The 19,683-nt window shown below is 37.8% G+C and overlaps 1 protein-coding gene across 5 annotated transcripts in view; it reads right to left on the bottom strand.

Moving 5' to 3' along the window:
- LOC149925285 (metabotropic glutamate receptor 2-like) overlaps positions 1 to 18,300 on the bottom strand; it is a 34,373-nt gene extending 16,073 nt beyond the window's left edge. For all 5 annotated transcript variants that reach the window (XR_016476868.1, XR_016476869.1, XM_090160077.1 and 2 more), the window contains exons 1-2: positions 17,929 to 18,300; positions 13,725 to 13,899 (exon numbers count right to left, since the gene is read on the bottom strand). Coding sequence is in view for 3 of the 5 variants with exons in the window: in XM_090160077.1 (XP_090016203.1) it covers positions 13,725 to 13,744 (20 nt within the window). In the remaining 2 variants the exon portion in view is untranslated. The remainder of the gene's footprint in view (positions 1 to 13,724; positions 13,900 to 17,928) is intronic.
- Between the last annotated feature and the right edge of the window lie 1,383 nt (positions 18,301 to 19,683).

Genomic DNA, 19,683 nt, shown 5'->3' with positions numbered 1-19,683 from the left:
AGCCTACTAGTTGGAATAGTACTAGCAACATATATTTGGTCTATCTAAGCCCAACGGTTCTCGAAATAATTTTGATCACCTTGAAAACATATGGTTCAAGGTCAACCTAATTTTAATAGCCTAAGATATCATTGAGTTTCGTATCATCTATTGACCCCCTGTGCGTGCTTTACGATCTGAAAATATCAAATTCCTAGGAAAAATTGATTTTCGATTATTATCTCAGGATTGTTTTTAAGTGGACACCCACTATGGCGGCCTTGATTATTCTCATAGAAATGGGCGGGATATTAACCCTTGTCTCGAATGGAAGCTCATTTACATCCCTTGCTCAATTTGAATTTGACCAGTTTCTCGAACACCACGATACCTAATTGGGGTTTCTTAAATTCATTTTCTGGTAAGACAATTTTCGAAGCGAGTGTTTTATGTGAGCCTATGATTTAATAAAACGCGTTACGTCTTATATTCTCCAACAGCTAATGGTTCCTTTGACATTCCGAGTGTATACCTACATAAGCATTCCTGGCGTCAGGCATAACAAATAAATAAAAGCTTTAAGTTAAGGTTCTTTAAAGGGAAAATATCTTTGAACTCGCTCGACGCCACCACCCTCCTACGCATTGTAACCCGGCCACCTGAATTAAGGGCTTCAAAAGTCGCATGATGACTTAGGCCTAAGGTGGTGCCTTGGGTATTAGCCTAGCTGATTATTATCTTATCTTTCTTTCTTATCTTTCAAGGCCCAGAAAATTTGGGGATTACCACTGCAACAAACCACTATGCTGCGCTTAAAATGTGAAAAGTACCAAGAGTCCAAGAATATGGGTTTACTGATAGCGTTTTCCATTTGACTGCTCTCTAGCGCTCTAGATCAACATTATGTTCCTTTTGCGTGCTCGGATCTGCTCCTATTACGTTTTGGGTGATCCATTCCCTGCTGTCGAGTGCTCCGACAGGTCAACGGATCGAGATCGAGATCGAAACAAATTTTTGCATGTTCCTTTTATAGCGTTTTCCATTTGACTGCTCTCGAGCGCTCTAGATCTCTCTGATCAATATTTTATGTTACATTTGCGTGCTCGGAACTGCTCCGACAAAGTTTCACGTGTTCCATTTCCTGCTCTCGGGTGCTCCGAGATCGCCCAACACCGATCTACTGATTTCGCTGTCGAGATCGAGATCGGAGCAAATTTTTGCGTGTTCCTTTTAGATTTTTTGGCAAAATAGCAGACCAAGGCTTAGTAACGACGTGAAAGTTCCAATTACTAGCAGACTAAAAAACAAAAAGCGCGGGGAATATGTTCATGGAATGTTTCATTTGCGGTTTTATAACTCTATTTGAGCAGAGAGAGATCTATGATGCCAGGGACTGATTCGGAGCGAAACTCGAGCAATCAATTGGAAAACGCTATTAGATTCGTAGGGAAAGTTTATCTGCTTTCGAGTCTTCGTGGCACTCGTTTGCCTTATGTGATTAAAAAGCAGACGAACTTACGGTACGACAAATGCGAGGCGATGGTGGTAGCAGAGGCTAACGCTATTACTCCATACACTTAGGTATCTGATTAATGATATCAGTATGAAAACATGTAATATTTTGAAAGAAAGCTATAATGAAAATTGGTCAGAAAGCAGAAGAGGTAGAAGCTGAACTTACAAATTGCGTGTCCTCGGAGTTGGGTACTTATTTTCTAAAGGAACATAATTTCGCATCGAAAAGAAGGACGACGTAACAAAGCGGTCACAAATAACCGTCTCTTTTTATACAAAGAACGGCGTCTGACCGAAGCAAAATAAGGTGTAGGAGGGACTTGAGTTTTTCCTATTTCCTGCCAATTGGTGGTACACACAAGCGATTTTTGATTAAGAATCATTTCTAAAGTTTCTTTCCCGAATTCAAGCGGCTTCTCCTCAATTTAATTTGCGTCTCTCTCTCTCGGTTGGTCAAGCGTTTGGTCCTGTTCGCAACAACCTCTTCCACCATCAAAGAGAAATATTGTGGACTGGTAACTTTCCTTTCAAAATTTACGATGTTCAAATTCAGGGTAATTTAAAGATATGCCGAATACGAGTCGGGGAATTGGAAAATAGTCCGAATACGAGTCGTGGTATTTGGAAATAGTCCGAATACGAGTCGGGGAATTTGAAGATATGCCGAATACGAGTCGGGGAATTTGAAGATATGCCGAATACGCGTCGGGGAATTGGAAAAACGTCCGAATACGAGTCGGGGAATTGGAAAATAGTCCGAATAAGAGTCGGGGAATTTGAAGATATGCCGAATACGAGTCGGGGAATTTGAAGATATGCCGAATACGAGTCGGAGAATTGGAAAATAGTCCGAATACGAGTACGGGAATTTGAAATTAGGTCGAATAAGAGTGGGGGAATTTAAAATTAGGTTGAATAAGAGTGGGGGAATTTAAAATTAGGTCGAATGCGAGTCGGGGAATTTGAAAATAGTCCGAATACGAGTCAGGGAATATGAAAATATGCCGAATACGAGGTGGGTAATTTGAAAATATGCCGAATACGAGTCGGGGAATTTGAAAATAGTCCGAATACGAATCGGGGAATTTCAAAATAGGGCTGAATACGAGTGGGGGAATTTAAAATTAAGTCGAATGCGAGTCGGGGAATTGGCAAATAGGCCGAATACGAGTAGGGAAATTTTAAAATAGGCTGAATACGAGTCTGGGAATTTCAAAATAGGCCGAATACGAGTCTGGGAATTTAAAAATAGGCCTAATAAGTCTGGGAACGTTCAGGAAGTTTGATTAGTAGTCATGGAAAGGCCATGCAGTTGGAAAATAGTCCTAATAAGACAAGGAAAGGTCAGGGAATTTTAAGAATTTGGAAAAGGTTAGGGAATTTAAATTTATTTTAAATTTAATAAAGGTAATTTTATTTCAGTTTTGCTAATTTATTCCAACGTAGCTTTAAAACGGTTTTTATTTAAAATATTATCTAAAGCGCCATCTTTAAACTGAAATACACAGTAAAAAATTATATATTTTTGGCCTTAAGAAGGTTAATTAATTACATCATTTTCAGAAATGGACAAATTTTAAAAATAAATAACGCACTGAATACCTTTTCCCACCGAGTTGCTTTTTTAATTAAATTAATTTTGAAATAATTGAGTACGGGCGACAAACTGAAGAGCTTCAGCGGGATGCGAAGCCGGAAACGCCTTTAATGAATTAGGATGCTAATGAAGAAATTCGCCCATGATGGTATACCGCGAGACTATCGGGCAATTTCGAATTCGTTGAATTAATATTTGGTTGGGAATCAACTTCTAAGGATAGTAAGGGTAGAAGGCTTAGAGAGCCGAACGTACCAAAGTGTGGTGAGTAAGGGTGGAGTGATGGTACCGCTGGGAACAAAGCTCAGCAACTCTTGACACTTTAGACACCTTCCTAGTTCCTACAACCCCCAAGAGTAGCCGCTATGGCCCGTACACACCAAAACCACTGGAACAGCGATTTAAAGGACATAAGTTGGTCCCATTACATTTCAAATAAATGTGCTAAAAGGGCAGTGGCGTAGCGAGGATGTATAGCGCGCGGTGCAAACCACTCAAATTGCCCCCCCCCCATTGCCCCCCCATTGCCTCAACGCGAAGTTATATATACATGTTGTCCTAACGATGACTAACTTGTAAGCGTTATCATTCATAATATATTTTTCAAGTATTACAATTTAATTGCTATAATTAAAAGTATAGTACCTAAAAAACACATTATTATTTAGAAATGATTTTAATATATAATCCAACAAATCAATTTTACATATAATACTTTGGTCGCCCCTTTGGCGCACCCTAGCCATCGGCGCCCGGGGCCCCTCCTGCCCAACCCTCGCTACGCCTCTGTAAAGGGGCAAATCGCAAGTGGTGTAGAGGGAAAAGACCAAAATAGAGATAAAATTGTTTAGGTCAGTTGTGGGGAAACACGGCGCCATCTATCTGCGTTAAAGGTGGGAAAACTCCCAAGTTTCGCAGACTAATAATAAATGGAATTCGCTACTATACGCAGTTACAGGTTAAGAAAGGCGAAATATCTAGTACATTTGGTGGAAAGATACTATCACGAATTTCCGGTAAATCGGGGGAATTTCTGTGGAATTCCTTAAGGTTCCTGCGCGTGTTATATTAATCCATTTTAGAAAAGTCTATCGCGTAAATTTCAAAGTGATCAATAAATATTTAATGTAGGTTATTATTTTTAAGCTTAATTTTAGTATTACGCTCCTAAACCATCATCAAATCGCATGTTTATACGTCAACGTGGTAATCTCGGCATTATCCGTTCTATACTTAACCTGGATTCGCCAAACGGAATTTGTTTAGGTATGCCTCACTTGTAATACTAAAAATAAATGATTACAACTGTTTTTAAATCTTATCTATGTTAATTTATTAATTATTACTTTGAATTATAAAATTATATAACGCGCGCAGGTATACTTAGGCCAAATTCGAAATTCCAGCCTCCGATTAATCGTAAATTCGTGCTAGTATCTTCCCGCCAAATGCACTAGATAATTTTCCTTTCTTAATCTGCAACTGAGTCGACCTCATTGTGTTCGGTAACTCTGCGTTTCCCTTTAGGTTGTACTGAGAGTTACGAGGGGTCGGACATATACCAAAATCAACTAGAAAATTTCGATACAAATTCACAAATCAAAATATTTCTTTATATTGAAAATCCTTCAAAGGCAATCCCGAATTTTGTTTAAAATCTAAAATCCCGTAGCCCAGAATGGTAATGTTCCAACCCTCTGAGAGTTATTTCTAGAAAAGTTTAGGTGAACTTCAACCGTATCGAGGCATAGAACCGACGCGTGAAAATTTGTTTTTAAGTTACGAAATTTTGCCGCTAGAGGCGTTAACCTTTATTTTTTCTTTGGGTATGACGTCAAATCTACGTCACTCCATACATCAGTAACAATTTCGACTAACTGACACGGTTAAGAAAAATAATGATAGACTTATGTTATCGTTACTAATATAATAGCCATTATACAGGATGTTTTAATTTGATCACCCTAGGCATTTTGCTCAAAAGCTATATTACGTATAAATGTGAAATTTTCGGGGTGTATACTGTCGGGGAAGTTCGTTGTTATTTGTAAATTTCAACAAAATCGAGACATTTTTAACGGTTTTGGAATTTTATTTCTTTTAACGCTAGGTGGTGGACGAAAACTGTCAATGAAAAAGTTGTAGAGCATACTCTAAAACCTTAAATGTAAATGGTTTAGTCGGCGGAATAGGTCATTTGTCATTGAGATATTAGGTCATGAAAAATAAGTTGATACTAGGTGGCTACTAAACCTTTTCACAACTCATTTATTAAGAAACCTATATAAATTGTAATCCGCACTGGGGATTTCCTCACCACAATCAGGTCAAATTTCGCTTCAAAGTCTAGTCTGGTCTACTAAGAGATCGCGTTATTGGACCATTTTTTCTACCGATTCGGCTTAATGGGGATAGCTACTTGGCCTTCCTAGAGAATGAAGTTGCAGAAGCGTTGGAACATGTACCATTGATCGACATCCCACACCTTTGGTTCCAGCATGACGGTGTGCCTCCTCATCAGCAAAGAGGTGTGGTACAATTCATTAACACCGAGTTCTCTGGGCGTTGGATTGGAAGGAACGGTCCAGTGCGATGGCTCCTAGGTCCCCAAATTTGACATAACCGGACTTTTTCCGGTGGGTATTCGTGAACGAGTAAGTTTATAAGACAGTCACTAGCGAAGAAGACTTGCGCCAAATAATTATTGCAGCGTTTCGACTCGTAACTCCAGCTATGGTCCGTGGACGAACGTGTATAGCAACGGATGGTGGAATTATTGAACCTCATTTAATATACTGGTACATTTGTAAATTTTGTAATACTTTCGGAAGTTTGTTTTTTTATCAAAATTAATTACCAGTAAAAAAATTAGTTTAAAAACTTTCATTTTTAGCAGTCATACAAACATTGAAATTCAGATAATTTGGCTAGGTTTCTTTTTATATTAGCTGTGAAAAGGCTTTTTCCACCTACTACCAACTTGTTATTTTTCATGAGCTAATATCTCAGTGACAAATTGACATATTCCGACCAAACCATTTAAATTTAAGGTCTTCGAGTATGCTCTACAACATTTTCATTGGCAGTTTTCGTCTACCACCTAGCGTTAAAAAATAAATTCCAAAACCGTGAAAAATGTCGCGATTTTGCTGAAATTTACAAATAATAACGATCTTCCCCGATAGTGTACATCCAGAAAATTTCACATTTCTAGGTAATATAGTTTTTGACCAAAATTCTTGGAGCGACCAAATTAAATCACCCTGTACACCAATAAAATTAAGCATTGTCGAAACTAATAACGCGTATCACTAGTGCCATTACTGGGTAGAAGGCGTGTCTACTAACAGCTTCGGTTTGTTTATTTCTAACATCGGGCCCGAAAAGTCTTAAATTTTTTAAGACGGCTGTGTACACGTGTACACTGCACCAAAAAAAAATAAAATGTAAATTGTTGATATTACAGAATAGGCGAATTTGGAAATGACATACAGTAGCAACTAAAAGCAGCATAAACCCTACCGGGTAATACCATATTCGCGAAGGCACGCCACAGATGGCGCTACTGGATTGCCTTTTAATTATCATAGTATAATATAGATGACGAAGTGTCCAGATTTGTTTTAAACAAGTTTAGTCGTCTGCTACGCGCAATTCACCATGTGATTTTAAAGCTTAGTGTTGTTTGGTGTTTTCTTTTAAATACAGGGTGTTTCAAAAGGTGATGCAAAAATGTTCAGGTGTTGTAGGGGGTGAGTTGAGAAGTATGCCTGTTTTTTCTCCATTTTCCTACGATGAGTGAAAAGAGCGCCATAGAGCTTCAAAGTGTGGCCTACTAGATCTTGGAAGTAGGCTGCAACAAGCGCAAAACCAAGTGCTCAGCAGGGACTTTTAATACTGTTTAAGTTTACTTTTTTACGCTGGTTACCTCGATTTGTTTACAAAGTCCTTTTTTACCTAACACACGAACCCAAACCATAATGTTCGCATTCCTCGGCTGCTTTGTTTGGTGCTTGTTGCAGCCTACTTCCAGGGGCTAGTAGGCCAAACTTTGAAACTCTTTAGCGCTCTTTTAACTCATCGTAGGAAAATGGGGGAAAACAGGCATACTTCTCAACTCACCCCTACAACTCCTGTACATTTTTGCATCACCTTTTGAAACACCCTGTACAGTTATTTAGGACAAACTTAAAGCTGCAGCGTTAAAGAGTCAACTTTCAGCCATAACAACAATTGCCAAGGGCTCCCCACCCACGGTTTTTCCCTATAAACGTTAAAATTTAACGCCGAATATCGGACTTCTCGAGCAAGTCTTCCAGAGTAGGGTCCCTGTGAGTGTTTGTCAGCGGCTTTCATCCACAACGCCAAATTCGCTTTCAACGCTGAGTTTAGGCCTTACTCACAATGCCAGAAACCGGTCGGAACTCGAGCCGAAACTGGAACCCGATTAAGAATCAACTGGCATTTGGTCGGCGGTCGAAAAGGAAGCCGTTTCTTTCCCTACAACCTTCACTCCGTCCGCCGCCTTTATCCTAAATATCGGGTTGACCGCCGAGGATCGTAATAGAAAATGTTTGCCCAGAGTCCGTCCATCCGTTCGCGCGCGCGGTCAAAGCTTGTCACCAGCACATAAAAGAAGAGAATTATGAAGGCGTTACGCGTGGTGGTACGCGATTACAAACAGCCGACTGCTAGTCGAGCTTAGATAACGTTCGCGGGTGGGCGACGGGGATTCTAGTTACAGCCGCTAGACGGCGCCCACCGAGCAAGAAACGATCTTTAAACGTCCTCGTAATTAAGAAAAATATGGGACGGGATGGTATAGCAGTCAGCTTATTAGAGAAGGCGTTCAATTAACTGCCTCTCATTTTTTAGATCCGATAGTGTAGCGGAAGTAAACATAATTTTAGATATATATTATATACTTATCATTATATCTATTGTTATTAGCGTAAGTAACATTAATAAACATAAGTATGACGCGGAACAATTTCGGTTAATTATTAGTCTGTCGCGGAGTGATTGTATCGAAAGAGGAAATTCGTCACATCATAAGTAACATAACAATAAGTATGACCATGACTCATAAGTATGCCATAAAAGTATTTTCGTTAATGAAACCTTGTTCACGGGATATGACGTAAATTACGTCAATTACAATTCCGTGACGAAATTCACGTCATCAACTTTACTGATTGGAAACGGAAGTTAATGAGAATTCCTCGCGCGTTTCGGGCTTTGGCCTTGTCAAGTTTAGCTCGTGCCTCACGATCACATGATTTAATTTCCACGGTAACCTTTTCAATAGCGCAAGGATTATAAGCATTTTTGCATCCGCTTAATGTATGTTCCGCGTGAAACAAGGTCTCATTGAATTTTTTTCAATGGAAATGTTATACAGAGGCATACTTGTGAGTAATTATGTTACATATGGTATGACACTAAAGGAATTATAAGTCGCTAGATGACTTGGGCCTAAGGTGGCGCCTTGGGTATTAGCCTAGCTGATTACGATTATTATTATTATTATATTGTTTTAATGCTAATATCTTTAGGCATATTTAGACACTGGGGGCTCTGTGCTGAGAACTAAACCTAGATTGCGCAATAGCTATGAAAATCAGTTCGGTGATAATTTTTCTTAATTGACATACTCATTTTTACTATGTTACTTATGGTCACACCTCACTCTCTTTGTTGGCAAAATTTCTGCTGTTGGCACTAGACAAACAGACTCGTTATAATAATTTTTTTTTATCCCTATGCTATTTAGTATTTACGTTGGCAATTTTATACAGGAATCCATACCTCTACTTGGAATTCTTATCGCGGCAGATTTTCGTCTCGATGTGGCTGACGGTTTTTTTACATCACTCTGTTAACTTAACAAACAACAACGTTAGAGGGGAGCGCGCGTAGAGGGGATTTTTCTCTCGTAGGCGGGGCCAAAGCCGTCAGAGTTATCTTACCCTACGCGATACGCCAGGACAAGCATTCCAAGTAGAAGGTATGGATTCCTGTTTTATAAAATAACGTAACAATAATACGTATGACACTTTTAGCCTTGCCCATTATTTCTTAGTTCAACCTTCGATCACAACTGTTGTTGCTTAAAGCTCGTGTGAATTACAACTAGTAATCGTCCAAATTTATCGCTACTATTTTTACCTCTCCGAGGGTACTTTTTACCCTGGAGGGGTTATACAATCTTCGTGTCTGTGGGTGGGTGGGTGTGTCCTGCGAACGCGTACGCATTTTCGGGGCAAAGTGTAATCACTGCGTACGCTTTGTGTTGAAATCACCGCGTTCGCAGTTGCTAGGGATTAGGGAGCGAAGTCTAACGGATGGCAAAACCACCGTTAGACGGTGAGCGTTAACGGATGACAATGCGATCGGGTTTGGTTTTGATGGTTTTACGCTCCCCGTCGCGACATTGTGGATGCAGTTTGATTGGATATTACGTTATTTTAATGTTTATGTGTACGGTGTGAATGTTTAGTTTGTGTTATGACGGTTGTGGGTGTTGAGTGTGTTATGTTAGTGTTGGTGTTGGTTGTGTGTACGTGCATTTTCTCACCAACTTTATCTTGTTGACTTTTGGGACGGACCGAATGCTGAGTGTTTAACAACCTCTCAACTTCCAATGGCAGGGTTTCCACCAATTGTTAACGGTATTCGTCTTAGTGTCTATTTGCGATTTATTGGTGCCGGCCGGGAATCGAACCCGGGTCTGCTGCGTGGAGATATTTACTCTAACACCTCGGCCACCGACGCTTGTTAAGCTTGGGTGTTTTTCAAAAACAGCTAAGCGATAGTCGTTTACGCTGTTATAAAGTTATTGACGTCAATTTTTTTCCTACAACATTTTACACTTTTGTAAATTTTTTTTCAACAACATTTTACGCTTTTGTGAATTATATTGAATTTAAAATTAATTAATTATTTATAATTTGCTTCGTATTATATTTAACCGATAAACTTGTTCTGTAAATAGGGTTAAATTCAATTGTGCATTGTTTTAGTACGTCTAACTCGCTGTTGTAACTACTTCATTTATATTATTCTGACTAAATTAAACTCGGTTGTTTCGCCTGAATTATTTAAATTAAAATTAAAATTTTTTACCGGGCGGGATTGAACCGGGATTACGTTTTTAGTAAATAACTCTGAATTGCGGAGATATATCTTTAAGGGTTATCTCGAGAGATTAATACCACTAGGGACAATTCTTCCGAGGAGAGGTATATTTTGGCTTGCCAACTTGTTTACTATACGCTACGAAGAAATATTTATCATCACGTTAGTTTTGTTCAATCACGTTTTTCATCATCGCGTAGCCTACCATTCCAAGAAAGCTAGTAAAGCGACCGAAAAAGGTTTACAATAAGTAACTTGGGGTAGAAAGTTAGAAAAACTTGTAATCGATTTATAGGATTTTGTAGGAGAGATTTTGCGCAAAATATTTAAAATATACGATAAATTCCATTAAAATTATGGGAAAATATAGGTTTCAATTACTTATGAAGTTAAAACCCATGGTTTTTAAAGGGAATTTGGTATACTAATAGACGCTTCAATAAATCATCGTTCAAGGAAATCGCCAAGAAGTAATATTTCCGAGAGCCAGGACCTGCAAGTCACTGTTTAAATAGTGCTTGTTAAAATAATGGAAATTTTTCACCTTTACGGCAGAAACAAGCGTTCACTTTTAACCAGGTAGCTTTTTTAACATATTAAGGTTTGGAAAAAACACGACTTTCTGTTTACAGGTGAAACGTTTCCATTATTTCAACCAGCACTATATAAACAATACGCTGCGGGTCCGGGCTCTCGGTAATATTACTTCATGGCGATTTCTTTGAAGGGTGATTTATTTAAGCGCCTATTGCTGCCGCAGCAAAGATTTTTAATATTTCTAACTTTGAAAATTTTGATAAAATACGGGAGGTCACGTGTAAATGTTTTTTTTACGTAACTAGCTATAGTTATTGAAGGTAGACAGCACGTACACGAGTCGATAAAGATTTTTTAAATCGAAGTCCACGTGCGAAACGCGAGTGCCAATAAAGATCTAAAGAAGATGTATAAAAAGTAGAGTTCCGAAAATCGGAAAAATAAAAAATTTAAACATAAATTACTTTTTAAGGGTTTTTAATGTTATCTAATAACCGTAAACATACTACAAAACATTAATAGTGTTACATTGTTAATCAGTTTAAACTAGTCTAGAGGTTTAGTTTTATTTATTTAAATTTGCAAACAATATATCAGACCAGAAGTTTATAATAAACCCGAAGGGGTTTATTATAAACTTTTGATCAGACTAATCATGGACCAAGAATCTAAAGGGACTCACTATTTAGGCTTTTAAAAGCACCCGTGAATACTGGTAATAGGAAAATCACGGGTAATTTTAGTTCAATGTGGACAAGCTTGTAGTTTCATAGAGAAGCTGGAGCGTTCACGTTCAATTTGGACAAAATGGTGCCGTTGTCGGTTAAATGATTAGGCTTAGTAAGTTTTTGACCTTTTATTTTTGAAATTGGGCCTTTAAAAGTCTAAGTAATGGTAATTAACCATTGTGTTAAGTCAAAATAACCAGTAAGCCGCGTATGGCAGCTATGGCTGAGGTTTTTAATCAAATTTATTGGAATCTATTTCATTTCTAAACTTATCCAATTTAAAGAACTAAGCCTAACCTAACTTTCTCACACGTACTGTCTCCTAAGTCCCAACCATAGAAATATAAATGGTCCCAACTAGCAGTGATAGTTGAACAGAATTCTCGAGGCGCTTTAAAGCGGCTGATGTACCTCAGTAAGCCTTCCGATTTAGACCATGCCTATCGTGTCAAAATATCTAGAAAAGTGAGTCCCCTTAAATTCTTGGTCCATGGACTAATCATCGAATGAAAACCTTATTTTTTTTTTCCTCGGTCATTTTCCGACTTACAACACTAATGAAAAACATTATGTTACCTTCTATTTGATGTATAAAATAGGAAATATTTTCCATTCTATATTTTGCCTAAATAGGACTTCTCCCTGAACACAAATGTACTGCGTGTCGAACACTTCTACAGGCGTTTATTGGCCAAAATTAGACCAAATGTAAAAATAATTAAATTTAGCGAGGGAAAGTTCTATAGGTAAACAAAACTAATAAGAACCGCCTACAAGACGTTGTAGAGTTTAGCAATTATCTAAGGTTACACAAAGGAGTATTGAATTATGTTTTAAGAGCTATTCGTACCAATGCATGTATAATAACAAAAGAGTATTTTTTCATACCTTATTTTTTAAGCCTCGGCGAATAATAACGAAAACTGCTCAGTCAGGGTCATTTTTATATCGGGTTATATTTCAAAGACGTTGTCTCGCGGAGAAAGATACCCACAAAAAACCATTGAAAAAAATATCAAAAATATTTCTTAAAATTAAAAGGGTTTTAATTAAAAATTATTGGTTAATAGATCGATTAATATTAATAAAATGTTGCGATAATTTTCTTCTTTGGTTAAATAGCGCGTTAATTAAAGAGGTTAACTTTGCACGATTAATGAACGATTAATTAATATGCGAGGCTAATCAACCTTTGCGCGGTCAATTAGGGCTAATTAGGCGTTAAGAATAATGAATGCGATTGGATATTCGAGGCGTGAAAAGTCGTAACTCAATTTTGGAGGAAATTTAACTAATTTTTACTATGTGCAAAAATAGCATATATATAAAATATTCTTCGCGTTCTCTTCAAGGTTCCCGTAAATTTTACGATATTTTAAAAGTAATCATCTTTCCACGTTATGTTTAGTATTGACTCCAAAGTGCAGTATCTCCCAATTAAGTACATTTCAATGTGTTTTTTACACAAATTTTATGTTGGTGAGAAACAACTTTTTAATTCAAAAACAAAAATATTTATTTTATCGAAAAATAAAATCATAACTACAAATTGAGAAATGCAAAAAAAAATAACCCTTCGATATTTATCTTCACGGCCGCCGAGAGCGGGCCCGGGCCCCGGTAAAATATAAATTCTGGGCCCCAAGAATACCGTTATTACTAGAGATAACTATACGTTTACGGAGATAAACCCTCGTTTGTTCCAACGCGGGTCCCGGTCAAGGGCGTATTCAGGATTTTATTTCGGGTGGCGCTCGAAATCCCCCCCCCTGTGAGACCTAAAACAAAACTTAAGATTTACAACCCCCCTTGAGACCTAAAATTATCTTACGATTTACAACCCCCCCTTGAGACCTAAAATTATCTTACGATTTACAACCCCCCCTTGAGACCTAAAACTAACTTACGATTTACAACCCCCCTTGAGACCTAAAACTAACTTACGATTTACAACCGCCCCTCCCTTGATATTGAAAAGTAATGTTACTTTAAGCACCCTCCTTGATTTTGGGATGGTTTTGGGGCTCAAACCCCCCCCCTTAAATACGCCTTTAGGGCCGGAATTTGTAGCAGCTTCCCCCCTCTCTTGCCAGGTCTGTTTACCTTCTATCTTCACTTAGTGACATTTGATTCTACGGTGCAAGAAGGGGGGGGGGGGGCAAGCGGAGTTTTGGCAGGGATAAAACCCTCTTGGGGATAACGGATGAAATAAGAAATCAATTGAGACAAACCTTCTGGCCACGGTATCCATCGTAGATGATTATATCTCGGGCCCCTTTCAACGCTTCTTCAAATTTCCGCCGATGGACTTCGTAATATCATTTCGGCTACTCCCTCCCTCTCCGAGCAGTCTCTCTGCGCGGAAAGACCTCCAAACTACAACGACCATCTTCTACATGGGGAAGCCTGTGACAAAAAAAATATATAATAATATTAATAAAAAATAGTTTAAAAACCCGGCCTTTACACGACAAATTCTCGAAGAATTTCGTCGTAGGAAGTGCCAAAATATGAAATATGAGGGAGTAATTGAAAACCATCACTCTCGTATCGTTCCCAATAGATCGGTTTTTTGAAAAGACCCTACGTCAAATATCGAATTTTTAAAGTTGGTAGTTAAGGTTTTGATATCCTATGTTTTATCGGTTACCTGTTAAAAGGGTTATCAAGAATGTATTTATTTATTCTCAGGGAGATTAATAATATTATTTCGCCAGTAGGCGCTTAAATAAATCATCCTTCAAGGAAATCACCAAGAAGTAATATTTCCGAGAGCCAGGACGTGCTTGTTGAATTAATGGAAACTTTTCGCCTGTAAACTGAACAACGTGTTTTTGCTAAGCCTTATTATGTCAAAAAAAAGCTACCTGGTTAAAAGGAAACACTTGTTGCATACCGTAAAGATGAAAAATTTCCATTATTTTAACAAGTACTATAAAAATAGTGACTTGCAGGTCCTGGCTCTCTGAAATATTAATTCTTGGAAATTTCCTGCCGCTTTCTTGTTCTTTCATCCCCAACGCACATGCGTGAGTCACTGAATAAAATAGTCACGTGTTTATGTTAGTTTTATTTATAAAGGGGAACGGCCAAGCTTTTCCAAATATGGCCTTATTTCCGTATCAAAAGATTAACAAGACGTTCAATATACTAACACTTACCTTTTTTTGTCCTGAAAAAATAACTTTTGGCCCAAAAAGTTTAAATGAAAAATAAAGCCAAGTGTTTGGGTTTGAATTTTCGCCGCCATCTTAGGGGCTCCCGCGGCCCGCCAGCGCCCCTAACCCCGTATGAGCGATTTGCGAACTAGCGTAACTTAATTTAGGCTTAGGTCTCTTATAACTGGAAAGCGCCGCGTGCAAATTAAAAAAAAACTAAAATCTTTCGAATCTACAGCAGCGCGAGCTTTTTTTTCTTCCAATTTTAATCGTTGTCTCACCGGTTTCTCACCAGGTGTCGCGGCGGACGCGCGCTTTTCAATTTTCCGAAATTTCTTTATTTTACTAAAAATTAACCACTCAATATTTTTTGATGCGTTTTCGCCAAAAATTTTAGTTTTTAATGGGCTATAGGGCTATCTAAATGGTTAAAGCTTGACCGTTCCCCTTTAAGGCAAAAGTTGATAGCGCGCGCGCATTTTTTTTCTTCAGGAGGCGCGTGCGAAATTGAACGTGCCCTTCTATATTGAAATATTAAGCAGCGCGCTTTAAAATATAATACTTTTACAAGTATGTCCTGGCTCTCTGTATTACTACTTCTAGGCAAATCGCTGAACATGTTTTATTTAAGCGCCTATTACAACTTGTGGTTGCCTGGACAATACAAAACATTAAATCGTGTCAGATGATGGGCAATTTTTGTTATTTCGAACGAGCCGAGTAAACGAAGCGTTTTATTTAGACGTTAAGCGAGTTTGGGCCGTCAGCTGGAATGGTGAGGACAGAAAGCTGGTCGGGTTGTTGGACAAATACAGCGCAGCAAATAGACTTGAACCTTACGCGCGAAAATGTCAAGAATTTTCTAGCGAGGAATTTCAAGGGACGGACATCGTCCAAGCAAAGAGAGTGTAGAAGTCCCTATTGCTATTTACGAAAGCGAAAGGAGAAACGCTCAAGCCAGCCCACTGAAGTTTGGTAATGAGACAAGCGTTCGCCGACCTTGACAGCTTAATTCCACGGGTCAGAGAAAGCTAAAACTTTCCCGACGGCGCGGTTTCCAAGGAAGATACGCGACGGGAGGTGAAAACGAAAATAAGTATTCGAATCCGACGAACGGAGAGGCGATTCTCCGGGTTACTGTGCCAAAAGCTGGAATGCACTTTACCCTCACTACGCCTTCAAACGTCGCAGCTTGCTAAGCCTTCGCTCTCCTTACAGAACTAGAAACAGAGGTGTATTCACGAATACACCTTAAACGTAATAACTCGTAAGTATGGTATAAAGGTATTATCTTTAATAAAACTTGTTCACTGGATATGTCGTAAAGTACGTCAGTTCTAACTACATAACGAGAAACGCGTCATCAACTTTCTAGAAGGAAAAGGGAAGGTCGAGAAGCGTTTTTTTCTGGTTTTGACATTCATTCTATAGGCTAGCTCGTGGCTTCGTGATAGTGAGATTTTGTTTCCAGGGTAACCTTTCCAATAGCATAAAGGATGATCTGATTTACGGTTCACTAAATCGGTGGCTCGGAAAGTTCATTACGTCAAAAAAGAGTAATTTTGAGATCAATTGTATATTCCGTATGAAACAAGGTCTCATTGAAATATGTAAATTTTATACAGGGGCATACTTACGAGTGATTATATTACGTACGCTAAAACTTGGAACTATGGTAAGCTGAAGGGCAGTGTTCGAGGGGCCTGACTGGTAGTTAATCCGCCACAGATTCTAGAAACCCAGTTAGAAAATAAAATGAAAAGGAAAGAAATAAACAGAATGGATTCGTCTTTCGACGCGATGCTAATTAAACGGTTGAAAAGTGACAGCTCCGTTTTCGCTGAAATATACTTTCAAGGCGCCAATTCCACGGTTTAATTAATGTCCTTAATTATTTTTTATGTTAATTAAAAAGTAGGCGAAGAGCGAGTGATAATCGCGACCGTGATCTTTTAAGAATAGGACGCGATTCTTCGGCATCAAATTTCCTCGTTCACTTAGTATCGTTTGATTAAATGGCCTACTCTGATTTGTAGGAGTCCCAGTTAAGCGCTATTTCGCCCTTGAATCGGATTAATTATACGTCGGTACAAACATCCCCCTAAAAGATTAACTTAATTTGCCAATTTCGATTATTAACAATACAGTTGCGGAACCCTATTAAGTCGTTGTTTGTTTAACAGAAAGGTTACTTAGTCAGCGAATGGTTAAAATACAATTAACTGAGCGATAAGAAATCCATTCTCTGTGTTTGCCAAAGCAATAGAAATGTCCAAAGTTCGACGTCTATCAAATCAACTCAGAACCTTAAAATCGACAACCTTAACGGTAGTTATCGCCTTGTATCAAAAATTAACTTTAGGGATAGGGGTATCCAAGTATTTTAGAGCAATTAGCCTAACTAAATAGACACCTTCAATAATTCTGAAGCTCCTCCGGTATCCTCAACAAAAAACCGCACATTAAAAAAATCATAATAATGTGATTTATTTAATATTATTTAAGTTGATAAATATTAACGTATCGGTTACTTTAGCCGATAACTAAGTTTTTAAATTATTTTTTATAGCCTTTAATTTTAGGATTCCTGGAAACTCTTCTTCAATAGTAATAAGGATATTATTACACTTTCCTTAATTTTATAGTTACCACCGTAGACATAGTAAAGGTTAATGGACTTAAATGAAATATTAGCCATAGTTAAGCCGAAAATCGTTTTTTTAAATTCCAAATATGGTTTGAGATATTCACGACCGCGTAAGCTTTTATCAGTTAACGACTGTTAAAAATATTAATAATTTGCACCGAGGTTTTAAACCGTTTATTAGCGATCGTTAGAATCATATTATGTAAAACAAAATAATACATGTGTCAACTATTACAGTTCTGGAATTAATCGATTGATCTTTAATTTTATAAATACTTTTGGTATTTTAACTCTACGCAATATTATTTATTTACACCAAAACAAACATCTAAAATTTCCAGTTAAAATATTCTTTAAATATACCACAATTTGATATCAAAATTGTTTTCCTTTGTAATTAAGAGGTTTACAACTTTACGAGGCAAATTTTGTTAGAGCTTGTCATAACAATTACTTAGCTTTGATAATTTGTCAAACTATAACGATTTCCAGAAATTTTAGACGAGGTACAACGAGTTAAGGAGGATAACTTGTTACGAAATTTCATAAACATCTCCGTCGAAGCGGTAACAATTTGCATAATATTTTGGAAATTCGGCGAAAGTCACTCGACAAAAGAAACCAACTGACCTGAATCTGTTCCCTCGAATGCTTCATAAATTTCCCTCTTTTTTCCTGAAGAATATCGTCGAAAACGAAAGTGTCAGAAAAAGCCGTTCCGCTAAAATTCGCGCTCATTCCTAGTATGAAGCATCACTACTGATCGCCGAGCGCGCGCGAGCTTTGAGATGATACCGTTTTGAGCCGCTACGATCACATCAGATTCTGGGACCGAATTCGAACTAGACCGCTACCTGTTGTTCGAATTTTTAGCTAAAATATACGTCCAAGTCGAATCGATTGCAATGGCAGAGTATTAAAAGCTATCGTCTGTATTTCGCTATACGTCACCGTATCTAAACTACGAACCTTTTTTATTTTCTATAAAAGCTAAATAGTGGGTATCTCTAGAAGCGGTAGTAAAGGCTTGAAATCGAAACTTCAAATCGTACGATAATAGCATCTTGAGTCATCTTTCTTCTACAGATTTGAAAAGGATATCCTTATTAAGCACTAAACCCGTTCTTATCGCGCGAGTCAGTTGCAAATATAAAATTAAAAATATCTCAGGACAAAATAATAAAATTACTCAACCGATCCGCGGAACTTCTGCCGAGAAAATTAACGATTTACGGAATTTTGAGGTGACGTCGTGGCTTATATTATTAATTATAGACCAAAAATTTAAATAAACTAATTTCAAAGGTTTTTAAGCTTTTCTGTTACTTAAATTACATTTTGTGATAAATTTTTATTTTTGAGACATTTTAACGGAAACTTCCGTAACGCGTTGACAGTGCTGCCGGAATGTTATGACGGTACTGCAAAATGAACTTTTCGAAACGCGTGCAAAACGCTGTGGAAAGTCCAGACGTTCCCGTCAAAAATTTCGTTCGCTTGAAATCTCCATTAATATCTTTCCTACATCCTGAAAACTCACAACGTCCCGCTAAAATACACGAAATTTTAACACGTTCTTGTATTATTTCCAAAAGTATATAAAATATATCTTAGGAGGTGGTACCTTGGATATAAACTTAGCTGATATGAAACACATTCTTAATCCAAGATATAATGTATTTCGCCCTGAATTTATTAATTCAGAACGTGTTTTGAAAAATCAACGGGAGCCTACGAAGGTACAGTTTTCAAGAGAATAATATAGGCTTAGAGTTTAGACAAAATGGCGCCATCTGCTTTAATATCTGTCAACTAAATGTTGGAAGAAATAATAATTTAAATGCTTTTAGCGGTTGTATCGATATAATTTTGAATGAGGAAACAGCTTTCACACTTTCGATTTTGAACTCGGTTGCTCGGTGGCGATACTTATGCGTGATCAAGTTTTGAATTACTCACGATACCCATAGATTTTTTTACAGAGAATATTCGTGGGGGAATCCATAGCTTGACTACATGGGGAGGGGACCCATTAGGGTGGAAAATTCAATAGTGGAGGCAGAGGTGGTACGGCGGTGGCGGGCGCCACAAGGGAGATTGTAAAGGGGGGTCGATACGCTCGTAAAAGAGTGTATAGGGAGATGTTTACCTATGCACTTTCGGTACTACGCCAAAATTTAAATATAATTAAAACCATTTTGAAACTCTCTCAGTGAACTAATTCATAAAAAAAATTCGTATGCCACAGTATGACTAAGGTTTTTTATATAATGACATTAACTGAATTGTAACTAATAATTTGATTATAGGTTACAGGTACACACTCAGTCAACCATGAAGGTTTTTTATATTATTACTTTAATTCCACTTTAAAACGGACATGTA

Source organism: Leiobunum rupestre, chromosome 10 (genome assembly GCF_980474605.1).
Source record: "Leiobunum rupestre chromosome 10, qqLeiRupe1.1.hap1, whole genome shotgun sequence".
In the NCBI taxonomy this organism is placed as follows: domain Eukaryota; kingdom Metazoa; phylum Arthropoda; class Arachnida; order Opiliones; family Sclerosomatidae; genus Leiobunum; species Leiobunum rupestre.
This window is presented reverse-complemented; position numbering and strand designations above follow the sequence as displayed.